The sequence below is a fragment of the Sorghum bicolor genome, chromosome 10, assembly GCF_000003195.3.
Source record: "Sorghum bicolor cultivar BTx623 chromosome 10, Sorghum_bicolor_NCBIv3, whole genome shotgun sequence".
Classification (NCBI taxonomy): Eukaryota; Viridiplantae; Streptophyta; class Magnoliopsida; order Poales; family Poaceae; genus Sorghum; species Sorghum bicolor.
Window position 1 is genome coordinate 55020289 of NC_012879.2, and position 12566 is coordinate 55032854.

A 12566-nucleotide genomic window follows, 5' to 3' on the forward strand; every position below is an offset into this window, starting at 1 on the left:
TTTAAAAAACTTAAGAAGAAGATTTTTATCTAACTAACTATAGCACTTGAATCATACACCCTAACTATGCTACTTAAAATATTATTTTTACAATTATAAATTTATCCTTTTACCCTTTGTTAAAAAAGAAATACGAAAAAAGAATTATCACTCCTCTATTTAGGATTCTAATCCCCGTAATTTTGGAGGCGATGGGCGACGATGTGACGTCTATGGCCCACCGACCATAGACATATCTATCGCCACCCATCGCTTTGCTCCCAACGCCTCTTATAGTTTTTCATGTTCTGGGTCCACCGACCATAAACACACCAATCACTTCTCAACGCCTCTCCAACCATTGTAAAAATATTCAAACTAGTTTTCTTGGATGATCTTGCTTGTGGTGGCAAGGATTTTTGGCTGCACAGACCAACAAAATTAGCTCTCCTAAACGGGCTAGGTCTGCTCGCACTCATCGTTCCTCTCTGTGAAGTTGAGTACTTGAGTTTCCATGTGAAAACGAGCACATGTGTACCATCAACTCATCAAATCGAGCCCCTCCCACTCAAATCAACAAATGTCTTCCTCAAACCTCACTATTCATAACACAAATCAAATTCCTTATCAGTGCAATAGATCTTTACCACAAAAAATTGACACCTTCCCTTCTAGTATTGGGCAAGATTGAATTCTATGATCTCAAATCGAGTTCATGGCCATAAATCTAGGTCTGAACTAGGCTTACATCTAAACTCCCACCCAAATACTATCGTGAAGCTTCAATGTGTTTCAGTGGATTGATTTCTTATTTCGTGGATAAGTAGCTCTTGGTTGCGTGAACTTCATTCTTTCTATGTTGCTCTTATTCAACGTCTGAAAGGATCAAGATGTCTAAGAGAGGGTAAATTAGGCTAATCTAAATTTTATCACAATAACTAAAATTTACCGCTTGTGTCTAAGTTGTGTTTTTGTGCTACACATAAAGTTTTGCACCATAGGTTCTAACCCTACACTACCTTGGCAATTCTAGTAATGTAAAGACATAAATGAAATTGCTCAAATATAAATGCTAAAAGTAAAGAGTGGGTTAGGAATACAATGACATTTTCTCAAGGTATCAGAGAGTCGGTACGCCCTGCTAGTTCTCATTGGAGCACCCATACAAAGCTATCGCTCCTTCTCGATCCGTGCAAGGACGGAGTGCTCTTTATGGGCTGACTCTTTGTCACTCCGACATGGTGAATCACCTGTAACCGCTCACACCATGAATTGGGTCACCAACAAGCTCCACTAGGAAGGATGGAAACTTTATTTAGTGTCATTAATTGTAGGGTCTCGCAAACACTAACCTCACAGAATATATGCAAACCTATAGATGAAAGTGAAAGTGATAGAAACACATCAAATGAAGTCTAAATTTGTGGCATGGAAAATTACAAATTACCATATGTTCATTTATATTATCTCTAGTAGTGTCACCATATACATGACGATAATTGTTTTTAGACAAGGATATTGCCTCCCATTTAGTTGGATGGTACACGGACACCGTGACATTGCACTCTATCCGCTACTTAGTTGCAATTGTCATATACAACATACCACCGCTAGGCACATAGGAACATGTATATCTTTTCACACTAGATGGTTGGTACTCGTGGATCCATGCTAAATCAGTTCATCTAATTTCAATATGGTATTGAAGTAATACTCTAAGGAAAACAAGGATAAACTTTAATAGCGATGTGACCTCCCATGTGAGAGATCCTTTGCCTCACCTCACTTTTCTCCTCACCTTTAATCTTCGTCAATAATAGCTCTTCTAACTGAATCGACTAACATAATTGCAAGTCACCTTATCTATGGATATAACCCTTGTTTCCTGACTTCAAGTTCTAGATTGCCACCGGTTTGAAAATACATCTACCGTCCATGCCTCCCTCTACATAAAGGCCTATGGCAGGCCTTAACCCTAGAGCCTTCTCCTTGAACACTAACTTTAGTAGAAAATGTGCAAACTAATAATAAAGAAAGTGAGATTGATAAAAATGTACACTTTAAAGTATATATCTGGCATCATGGTAAACTATAAATGGCATCCATTACTGCACGAAAGGATCAGTAACGCAACCAACATACTTTGGATATCTACATTTTAACATGTAGATGTATCTGTTTCCATTTGTTAGATAACGGTTCTAGAAGCTTTATTCACCCTATAATTAGCTGATCTATATAAAATCTCCACGCTAGATTCAACATGTCATCAAAACAACCCACTAGTAGGTAAAATATCATTGGCTTTGTTAGAAACATGTACTACTTCTCATGTGAAAGGTCCTTCGCACATCCTGTCTCACACAAAACTCTTTCCAACTAACCATATAATTGCACAACAAAACGTTGTTACATAAGTAAAAACCTTTTGAACAATGCAAAACCAACAAAGAAAAAGGAGATAAAAATGAAGATGCCAAAAAACAAAAAAAACAAAGGGGATGGCTCCTCAGTTTATTTATTGTGTGCCTACAATATGATTCATGGCATTTTTGGCTATCTATTAAGCTATAGTTATACAAAGAGAAGATTTTATAGAGGTATAAATCTCAATAATCACATAAAAATTAGGCAAAATTTGCCAGCTGACATTGAAAGTGGTGGTTGTTTACTAGTGGACACCCAAATGGAGCTATTTGCTAGAAGATACTCTGGTTTGTGCTATTTTTTTCCATAGGACACCACACCCCTTATCTTAGAAAACATTTCACTGTTGACATCTAGTGCCCCTGAGCCACATTTGGGACAAACCCAATTTAGATTGACCCAGATCCAACAGTTAAGGTTTAGAGCGGGCGTCACTTTCCCCAATCCCAAAGCCGTGTGCTCGTCGTGCCATCGTCCACTCTAGTGCCCGCTGTCGATGATACCTCGAGCCTCTACCACCGACGTGCATGGGGGATTGAGATCTACAGCAACCCCACGACCAGAAGATGAAGTCCCCCATGAGGAAGAACATGCAATGCCCAGGTTCTCCACCTAGGGTGCTTCAATTCAAACAGATTCCAAAATGGTTAGTTTTCTTGAACCTATACTCGTGCGATTTGTATGTCTATGAATGCATTAGAAAGATTGCAATTTGAATCATTTAGTTTGGATATCATGTTTTTTTATTTAGGATGGATCCGATGGCCGCCTATAGGGTGGCAATTAGAGTACCTACCTATGTAGAGCAAAGACCAGATAGACTCAATGATTATCATATAATTGATAACTTCAAGTGTGTGGTGGACAAGGATACCACTAATTGGATGGATTTTAATGCTATGCTTGCTAAGGAGATAGTTCATAGGAAGGATCAAGCATTGAAAGTTACTTTCCTTGAAAAAACCATGGATGAGATAGTGCCTATAGATTCAGACTCTGCTTTGCTAGAAGCATTTCATGTGTATTGGGAGAGTAGAAGGCTGCCATTGATTGTAGAGTTTGTTGACATTGGACCTTGCTTAGTCCAATCTATGCCAAACCAAGAAGAGTGGGAAAATGTGGATATTGGCTTAAAACTTCTTCCTCCTATATGCAAGAGAGCAACATGAAGTCCAAGGAAAAGAAGGTTGGTTGGTGTTGAAGAAGGTGGGTCAAGGATCAAGGGCAAAGGAGGTGTAAAAGGTGTGGTGGATTTGGCCACCTCTAAAAAACCTGCAATAAAACAATCGTAGACCCTGATGCACCATCACCTGACCACCAAAGAACAGGACTTACAAGACAAAGGTGGTTGAGATTATAAAGACCACAAATGGTCCATCCACAAGCCAAAAAAGGAAGGCCTCCTCGAAGGGGAAACAACCCAAGAAGATGAAGATAGCTCTTGCTAAGCCTACACCTCCTAAATAGTATGTGATCAGGAGTCAACATTTTTTCAGTTTGTTTACTAACTCTTAACCACATGTTCATTCTTGCAGGGTTCCATACTTGCTGACCACTGGGAGCATGGCCAAACACTAAGTGGTAGATGGCCCAAGGCCAATGACCAGGAGTCAGGCTACCTCATAGCTGACATCTAGTCTATGTGCTTGCACTAGGATCAAGAGGGCCCTACAGGACCTATAGGCACTGCAAGAAACACAACAAGAGAAGAAAGATTTGTAAGCATGCCTACTGTAGTCTTTTGTGACTTTTGTGACATGTGAACAATGTAAGAACCAACAACAATAGCTAGAGGGCCCTATTGCCTTATATTTGTGCCTCTTGTTTCAAAACTTGTGATGTATTAAACTTGATATTGTCATGAATTAGGTATTGTAGTGAACTTGGTATAGCTAGTAATGATGGAAATGTATTAATTTTGATCGTGTTAGTTAAACTTGGTGCCGATTAAAATGTATTGAACTTGGCAATGTCAGTTAACTGCATTTCATTTCATTCGTTTCATAGACATTACAAAGCAAAGTTTAGCCTTGATATACACCAACATGCACATGGCAACAAGGCTCACAACTCCTACAAACACACTAGCCACATTCATCCACCTATTTCCTCTCTACTCTCTAGCTATGCTATTGATAGCAACTGTTTGAGAAGATACTACATTGCTCCGGTTCAACAAAGCCGTCTCCATTGCCTTCATGTCTGCCATCACTACTGCAGTGTCCACAACACCTTATGTGCTCGTTGGCTTCCACATGAAGAAAGCACACTTATTGTTGCCCCGCTGAGGACGAAGAACACAAGATTTGGATGAACCCTAGTTAGGATTTGAAACCGCTGAAATGGACCCCAAAGAAAGGAAAACAACTCACTTAGTCCTGATCCCTACAAACATAAAACTACTTATCTAGATTGTTTTGGGTTCTGAAGGTCCACTCCACAATGGTTGGTGTCTTGTAAAAAGGGCATAGTGGTTGCACCTCTCTCACTCCACGTGAACGTGCATATGTAGAGGAGGTCAAAGTTGCGCCCAAGCCTGTCGCCATCTTGATCTAGCCTTTGCTTGCCCTATCCGGTCGAGGACGCGTGCTCATTGCCACGCTCGCTTTTTTGTCATGGAGATGGGGAAGGAGAGTGAATGAGGCAAATGGAGGGCGAGTAAGGGCACTGCCAAAAATATAAGTGGTCCAACCGTACTAGGTACTTCCTAACCGTGGGGTCCAAGCCAGTCTAGGTCGGGTCCATCCCAATTGTGACTCAGGGGCACCAGATGACAATAGTGAAATGCTCTCTCTCCTCAGTTGGTGGAAATGAATAAAATAAGGGTGTGGTGTCCTGTGGCAAAATTGGCACAAACCAGAGTGTCTTCTAGCAAACAGCTCTATTTTGGGTGTCCGCCAGCAAAGACCACCACTTCCAATGTTCGCTAGCAAATTTTGCCTAAAAACTATATAAACCGCAATGTTGTCCATCAAACAAAGTCGCCTTGCTTGACTTCTCGCTTTTCATCATCATCTATAATGACTCTTAGTTTCATATCCAAATTCACTAACAATATTCCATTCAATATCACCTCCTAATTGGCCATCTTATTGCCCTTATTTATCAATGCATATAACCCTCGCTTCTAGACTTCCACTGGTTCGAAAAATAATTGCCTATCTGTCATTGGTCCCTCTATACATAGTCCTAGAAGCATTCTCCCTAGAACAATAACTTTAGCGACATAAAAGCATACCAATGATAAAATAAAATAAAATTAATAAAATGTACATTAAATAAAGTATATGTGTTTGGTATCATGAGAAATTCTATAAACGACATCTGTCACTTCACGAAAGCGAAAGTTCTAGTAACGCCACCATGTATATTTTAACATCAAGAGATATAAATTGTTGCCAATTAGATGACGATTTTATATCTAGCTTATTATGTATCATATACGCTATATAGATTCGATTGTCATATATAGCCAACGGTGGCAAATGCATAAACGTATTTGCATGGATAACGGTTTCAGATCTAGCTTATGCATCATGTACGCTACATAGATTCGATTGCCGTATACAGCCTATAACGACAAATACACAAACTCATTTGTATATATTCTAGTTTACATAGAGAATCTATCTCAAATGTGTACGTTAGGTCCGACGTGTCATCGAAGTAACCCTCCTACAAGAAACAAGACTATTAGCTCTAACAGAAACACAGCTTCTCATGTGAAAAAGATCCTTTAGTTGTGCCGTCTTCACACACACAACTCTTTTCATCCGCTAACCCTATCATAGAAAAGCAAAAAACTTTGTTATAATAATCCAATACCAACCAGAGAAAAGCAGAAACAGAAAGGCAAAAACGCCATAAACAAAAGCCGGACCGAGTAGGAAACTACAAACCTCCTGCATAAGGAAAACCGCCGCCGAAAGAGTATAATAGTAATACATAGATAGAAAACCAGAAAACGAAAGTGAAAAGAAAACCAGCCACCGAAGCGAAGCCGAGGGTTTTTGAGTAATCCGACGCGAGCACTCACGCACGCACGCAGGCTGCCTGTAGTACTACTCGTCTACTAGTCCCCCTCCCCCCCCCCTCAGCGTCTCCCTCCCATTCCCCGCAAACCAAGCGACGACGCGGCCCACGACGCCATGAGCTGAACATTGAGGCAGTCGCCGCTCCAGTCCTCTGCTCTTCCATCCGCCCGCGGCAGCGCCTCGAGGCCGTGCGGGGGCTAGGGTTTGGATTCGTGGGTGGAGCCCGAGGCTAGATCCAGCAGGGGGGAGGCAGGTACAGGGAGGGGAGGGGGAGGGGTGGTGGGCCCAGCCGGCGCGGATGGCCGCCACCGCCGGTGCGTCGGACGACGGCGGTAGCGTCGGCGGCGGCGGGGGCGGCGAGCGGATGAAGCTGCTGTGCAGCCTCGGCGGGCGCATCCTCCCGCGCCCGGGGGACGGCACGCTGCGGTACGCGGGTGGGGACACCCGGATCGTGTCCGTGCCGCGCGGGGTGTCGCTGCCGGACCTCCTGGCGCGGCTCGCCGACGCGTACGGCGGCGCCACGGGCCCGCACTTCGCCGTCAAGTACCAGCTCCCCGACGAAGGGCTCGACGCGCTCATCTCCGTGTCCTCGCCGGAGGATCTCGACAACATGGTCGAGGAGTACGACAAGCTCAGCGGCGCCAGCCCCAAGCTGAGGGTCTTCATCTTCCCCATCCTGGATGCGGTGGGGGCCGGCAGCGGCGCCGCCGGCGGGGAGGAGTTGGAGACCGGGAGCTTCGACGCGGGCCTTCGGTACCTGGAGGCCGTGAACGGCATTGTGCGCAAGGACAGCATCGCGAGCCTCTCCTCCACGCAGTGCTCTGACGGGGGGCTGCCCCCTCCGGCGCCGTCAGGTGGTGGCGGCGGCCCTGGGTCTCCGGCTGGGCTTTCCCCCACCTCCACTAGCTCAAATGATGCCGCGAGATCGAACATCAGTGGGGCTGGGGTGGCGCCTCCGCCCCTTGTTGATGTCTTCAGCAATGCTGCTCCTGCTCCTGTACAGGTGAAGCCACAGGAGATTGCTGCTGAAGGGAGGGCTCCCCAGGCGAATCCACATCCACATCCAGAGGTAGCTACACATCCCCATCCAGAGGCAACGAGGTACAGGCAACCACTGTCGCAGCTGCCACCACTGCCTCCTGTCTTCATGAACGATCATAGAGATGCCATTCAGGGTCTGAATCAGCAGCCACCAGGTCATGGGCCAAGATTCGACGATTGCCACATGTGCTTGAAGGCATTGCCTCACGCCCACTCTGATCCGGTGGTGAATGAGTATGGCAATGAGGTGCATGGAGGGGCTGCTCCTGAGCCTGGGCCTGTGTTCATGAGCCTGCGGCCTGAAGATGTGGCAAGGATGATGATACCAGAGAGGGGCGTTCAGGCACCAATGGGGGCTTATGGATACACACATATGCATCCAGTGCCGCAGGAGAGGGTGTATGTGCCCAAGATGGAAGGGGTTACAAACTCAGTGCTCATTGACCCAACTGGCTTGCATCAGCATGTGTATGTGCAGCAGCAAATGCCGCCACAACAGTTGCCATCAACCTATGGGTTTAGCCATATTCCCGTGATTCCTAGCGAGAAGGACAGAGTAGTTTCTCCAAGTTCTGCGCATACTGATGTTGCGAGCTCTCATCATCAATTTTTGCAGCAGTCACAGCAGCAGTTACCTTCTGGCCATGGGATGCCTCAGTATTCAGTGAAGCCTGCTAGTCCCAATAACCCGCTTGCTGGTGAAGGTAGTGTAAGTGGCAATTCAAGGCATCGTGAGGATGGGCAGGTGTATCGTGACAATGCGCCTCCAGTTGCACCTGTGGCTGTGCCAACATACATGGCAAATGTGGACAGGATGATGGATTCACTCCGGATGAGCCCCAGCGAGGTTTCTGGCTCTACTGAACAAAGGAAACATGCAATGTCTCCTGACAGTGGTTTACCCCAGAATGCAGTGCCAGATCACTCTCAGGGGCACCCAGAGAACAGTATCAGTACCTGGCCAGATACCCGAGCAAATGAGGTTCATCCAAGCAACACCAATACTTTTTTTGATGTTAGTGAACCAAAGGTATTACTTCAAACTGAATCTGCACCACCACCTTCTGTGGCCAGCTCTTATCTGCACAACGTCCAGCATGTTAATATGAGCCATATGCCACATATGATGAGCATTGGGGGACCCTATTCTAGTTATGTTGTTGCTACAGTCGGACCTGGTGGATTGCCTCAATCAACTTATGGTATTGATATGGTCTATCCAAATGCCACTGTTAATCCAGCAAGTGAGAGAAGAGATGTTCCGCCTGAAGTTTATCACAAGGAAGCTCCACATGAAGTCGTAGCTCCTCCAAACACAGTTCAGTTGCCGACAGCAGCATTGGCAAACCATGCTCCAAATGTGGATCAAGCAGCTGCCAATGCACATGCGCTGCCACCAAGACCTAAGAGGGTAGCAAGCAGAGAGAACATCAGCCCAAAGGATCCCCATCCAAACAACTCTTTGTTGAACTGCAAAGGGCCAGATCTGAATATTCCAGCTGAGGATGTTTCTCTCCAGAAACAGTCAGATCACAAAGGTGCAGATGCAACACATGCTTTTTATTTCACAAATATTCCATTCTTAATAATACTTTACTATGAAACCTTGTCAATATACTTGTGAGTTTTATTCATGTCGATCATCAATCCAGGTGATGACATCTCTAACCTAGATTTACTGAGTATGGAGGATGAGTTAGCTACATCTAAAGCTCAGTCATCCGAGCCTCAACCTCCTCTGGTAAATGAAGGAGTTGGGGCCGTTACCAATAAAGTAGAAGGTGAAGTCCACCCCAACGAGGTTAGGAACTGATTATCTAGATGCTCCTAAATGTCCTCATTTATGTTAGCCATAATGCTAAACAAGGGAAGCGTGCAGGTTTCCAAGAGCAGGCCAGCAGATTGGATTTCTGGATTTCCACCAGTTTCAGATGGACGCCTGCAGGTTAGGATCATAGTATAGTTATTAAGCGTGTTCATCTTTAATACTGTACCGTTTTTTAAGCAAAATATACAGCAGGGGAGGCCCCCCTGTGGATTTTATTAAAACAAAAAGGGAGACATCACTGTACAAAGGAAACACGTTATAACATTTTGCATCCATGCCTATTGCAGATTATAAAGAACAATGACCTTGAAGAGCTCCAAGAGCTTGGTTCTGGAACTTTTGGAACTGTCTATCATGGTAAATGGAGAGGCACTGATGTTGCAATAAAACGAATCAATGATAGATGTTTTGCTGGGAAACCATCTGAGCAAGAAAAGATGGTTTGTTCTCATACTTTATATCTTTGTTTTTGCTTAAGCTTGTCTGTATATTGATATGCCTTTAATATTTTCAGCGGTATGACTTCTGGAATGAAGCATCTAAACTTGCCGATCTGCACCACCCAAATGTTGTCGCTTTTTATGGTGTTGTGCTTGATGGACCTGGGGGATCCATTGCCACAGTTACAGAATATATGGTCAATGGCTCACTTAGGACAGCTTTGCTAAAGAATGCCAAGTCCGTTACTTTTACATTACATATAAGTCACCTTCTGTAAAATTGATGGTGCTACATGGTGCTGATGTTTTGTTTTTTTCTGGGCAGAACCCTCGATCGGCGCAAGAGATTAATTATTGCCATGGATACAGCCTTTGGAATGGAATACTTGCATAGCAAGAACATCGTGCACTTTGACCTGAAAAGTGACAATTTGCTTGTTAATTTGAGGGACCCTCAGCGTCCAATATGCAAGGTAAGCAGCACAGTTAATCCTATTATTCTATTAGAGTTGCTAGATCACTGTCTTCTCTTGTTTGTCATATTCACGTTGCTTGACATAGGGAGACCATCCTGAATCAACTGTCCATGTTTAGCAGTAAGCTATTTTTTCTTTGTTGCTGTAAAACAAAATGCATTTGTAAATTTGAAGTACTGTTGATGGGCATTTAGTTTGGCAGCTCAAGAAACTGCTGATAGGACTAGACTCTTATCCACAGATAATACTTGTTACTTAAGCTAATTGTTATGTGTCTTATACACATTCCATGGGGATCACAAACTGAGGTTTCTGATTGGCACTTGGATGATCATATAGCTTCTAAATTTTCTATGTAGCAGTTTCTGTCATGGACTCTCGGTGCTGCGTAAAGAAAAGTCTTACAACACAAATGATGTTTATTGCTATTGCTATACAATCTAGGACTAAACACCCTTAGCTGGGGATCATTGTGTGGCCCTGTGGCTTAAGTGACGCATCCTATTATTTGCACTTGAAGAAATATGGAATACATATGATTAGATGATGGAACAGTTCCTTTTGTGGTACTGTGAATAAAAGTACAAACTTGAATGGAGTTCCTTTCGTGGTACTGTGAATAAAAGTACAAGCTTGAATGGAGTGCATAGATGTACAGTTTAATGAGAGAATGTATAAATGCTAATAGCATGATATGGTCTTGTATGTAGCTTCAGAATTGCTTGTTTGCCATCTGAATTTTGTATGCTATTATAGTTGGATGCCATGTATTAACATCTTAGCATGTTATAAGCACGTAGGGATATTAGTTTCTGTCATTTAGGTAACACTGAACAGTGCCTCTTTTCCTATATATGTAGGTTGGTGATCTTGGGCTTTCAAAAGTGAAGTGTCAGACCCTCATCTCTGGAGGTGTCCGGGGAACACTTCCATGGATGGCCCCAGAACTTCTGAATGGTAGCAGCAGCTTGGTCTCGGAAAAGGTGTGATAGTTGGTTCCTATTCTTCACTATACGTATCATTTGGACTATTCTTCTGCTTCTGCTTCTGCTGGCACTTTGAACTTTGAAGTTCACATAGAATTGACACATAAATGTTGGCATGCTGGCTCTTTCAAGTTCACATAGAACTGACACTGTTGCTATGCTGGCCTCAGGTTGATGTATTCTCTTTTGGGATTGTTCTCTGGGAACTGTTAACAGGAGAAGAGCCATATGCAGATTTACACTATGGTGTTATAATAGGTGGGTACAAATCTGCTGTGGCATAAGTGTTTCTTACCTCGTGGGAGTTCTGTTGCAGTAGATGTGGTCAATAATCCTTATTGGTTAGATCTAAACCTAAACTGTCCTATATGCAGGTGGCATTGTGAGCAACACTCTACGGCCGGCAGTGCCCGACTCCTGTGACCCAGAGTGGAGGTCACTAATGGAGCAATGCTGGTCAACAGAACCATCTGAGCGGCCAAACTTTACAGAGATTGCGAACAGGCTGCGCTCCATGGCAGCGTCCCAGAAGGTACAACACTAAGGGGCCACCAGTATGCAGAAGTTATAGTGGAGCAGCGTCGTCAAACTTGCAGGTTATATCCATGGACCAGTTCGCCACCTGCCATATATGCCTAGGATCTGTTCATACCCTTCATTTGTTCGTATATGTAATCAAAAGTTACCCGCCAGTGTGTCTACAGAGTGTGGCAATGGACGCAGCAGATGCCTATTCATTCATTCATACCGTTTTGGTCGAGAGGTGCGTTCAATAAGTTACTAGTCTAGTGTCCGTTATAGGGGAGAGTTCGATATTATTATTCTTATTTTCATTTTCTTCTTCTCTTTCACCCTTTTTCTCTGGGTAATAATTGGGTTACTTGGAAACTGTTGGTCAGTCGGTCAGGTCGGTTGGTCAGTTAGAATGTGAACTGGTTGTTGCTGGGTAAGTATGGTTTGTTTGGTATATTACAAGTCTGGGAACAGAGAGTGAGGTCCTGCTTGTAACAAGACCTGCTTTGGTTTTGTGATTGAGTTATAGTGCTATATACTGAAACCCAAATTCCCTGGTGCCATTGTAAAATCTCTGAGCTGTTTGGTGCTTGTCGTGGTGGGAGCATCGTCTCCACTCTCCAGATCTGTGTGCTTCCTTTGCTTGCTGCAGCTTGGCACCCCTTGTTCCCCATCCTCCTGGCTGCCGGGGCTGTGATTGTGAACAATGGCGAGTGCTCTGTCACGGCTTGAAGTTGTCAGGCTGTCATGGGCTGAGGACCGCAGAGCCAGCAGGCAGCCAGGGTGACGACGACACAGGGAGGCAGGGAGCAGCTAGTCGACGGCCGTGCAGTCGTGATGGG

The 12566-nt window shown here is 44.2% G+C and overlaps 1 protein-coding gene across 2 annotated transcripts; it reads left to right on the forward strand.

The window, feature by feature from the left end:
• Positions 6452 to 12295, forward strand: LOC8058412 (probable LIM domain-containing serine/threonine-protein kinase DDB_G0286997). Of its 2 annotated transcripts, XR_002448202.1 has the most exons (10): positions 6452 to 9019; positions 9134 to 9282; positions 9361 to 9426; positions 9597 to 9749; positions 9824 to 9987; positions 10075 to 10222; positions 11086 to 11208; positions 11382 to 11469; positions 11586 to 11807; positions 11905 to 12295. XR_002448202.1 is itself a non-coding variant. In XM_002437309.2 (9 exons), exons 1-9 carry the CDS (start codon positions 6739 to 6741, stop codon positions 11753 to 11755), a joined length of 3342 nt encoding a protein of 1113 aa, XP_002437354.1. In that variant the 5' UTR covers positions 6452 to 6738; the 3' UTR covers positions 11756 to 12295. The 2 variants fall into 2 exon arrangements, 1 of the variants encoding a protein (XP_002437354.1); XM_002437309.2 differs by having other exon boundaries at positions 11586 to 12295.

Excerpts from the sequence above, each read along its gene's own strand:
- LOC8058412 (XM_002437309.2), top strand. The coding sequence starts at position 6,739 with ATGGCCGCCACCGCCGGTGCGTCGGACGACGGCGGTAGCGTCGGCGGC. Across the intron at positions 9,020-9,133 it reads GAAACAGTCAGATCACAAAG|GTGATGACATCTCTAACCTA; the intron begins GTGCAGATGCAA and ends TCATCAATCCAG. Across the intron at positions 9,427-9,596 it reads TTTCAGATGGACGCCTGCAG|ATTATAAAGAACAATGACCT; the intron begins GTTAGGATCATA and ends TGCCTATTGCAG.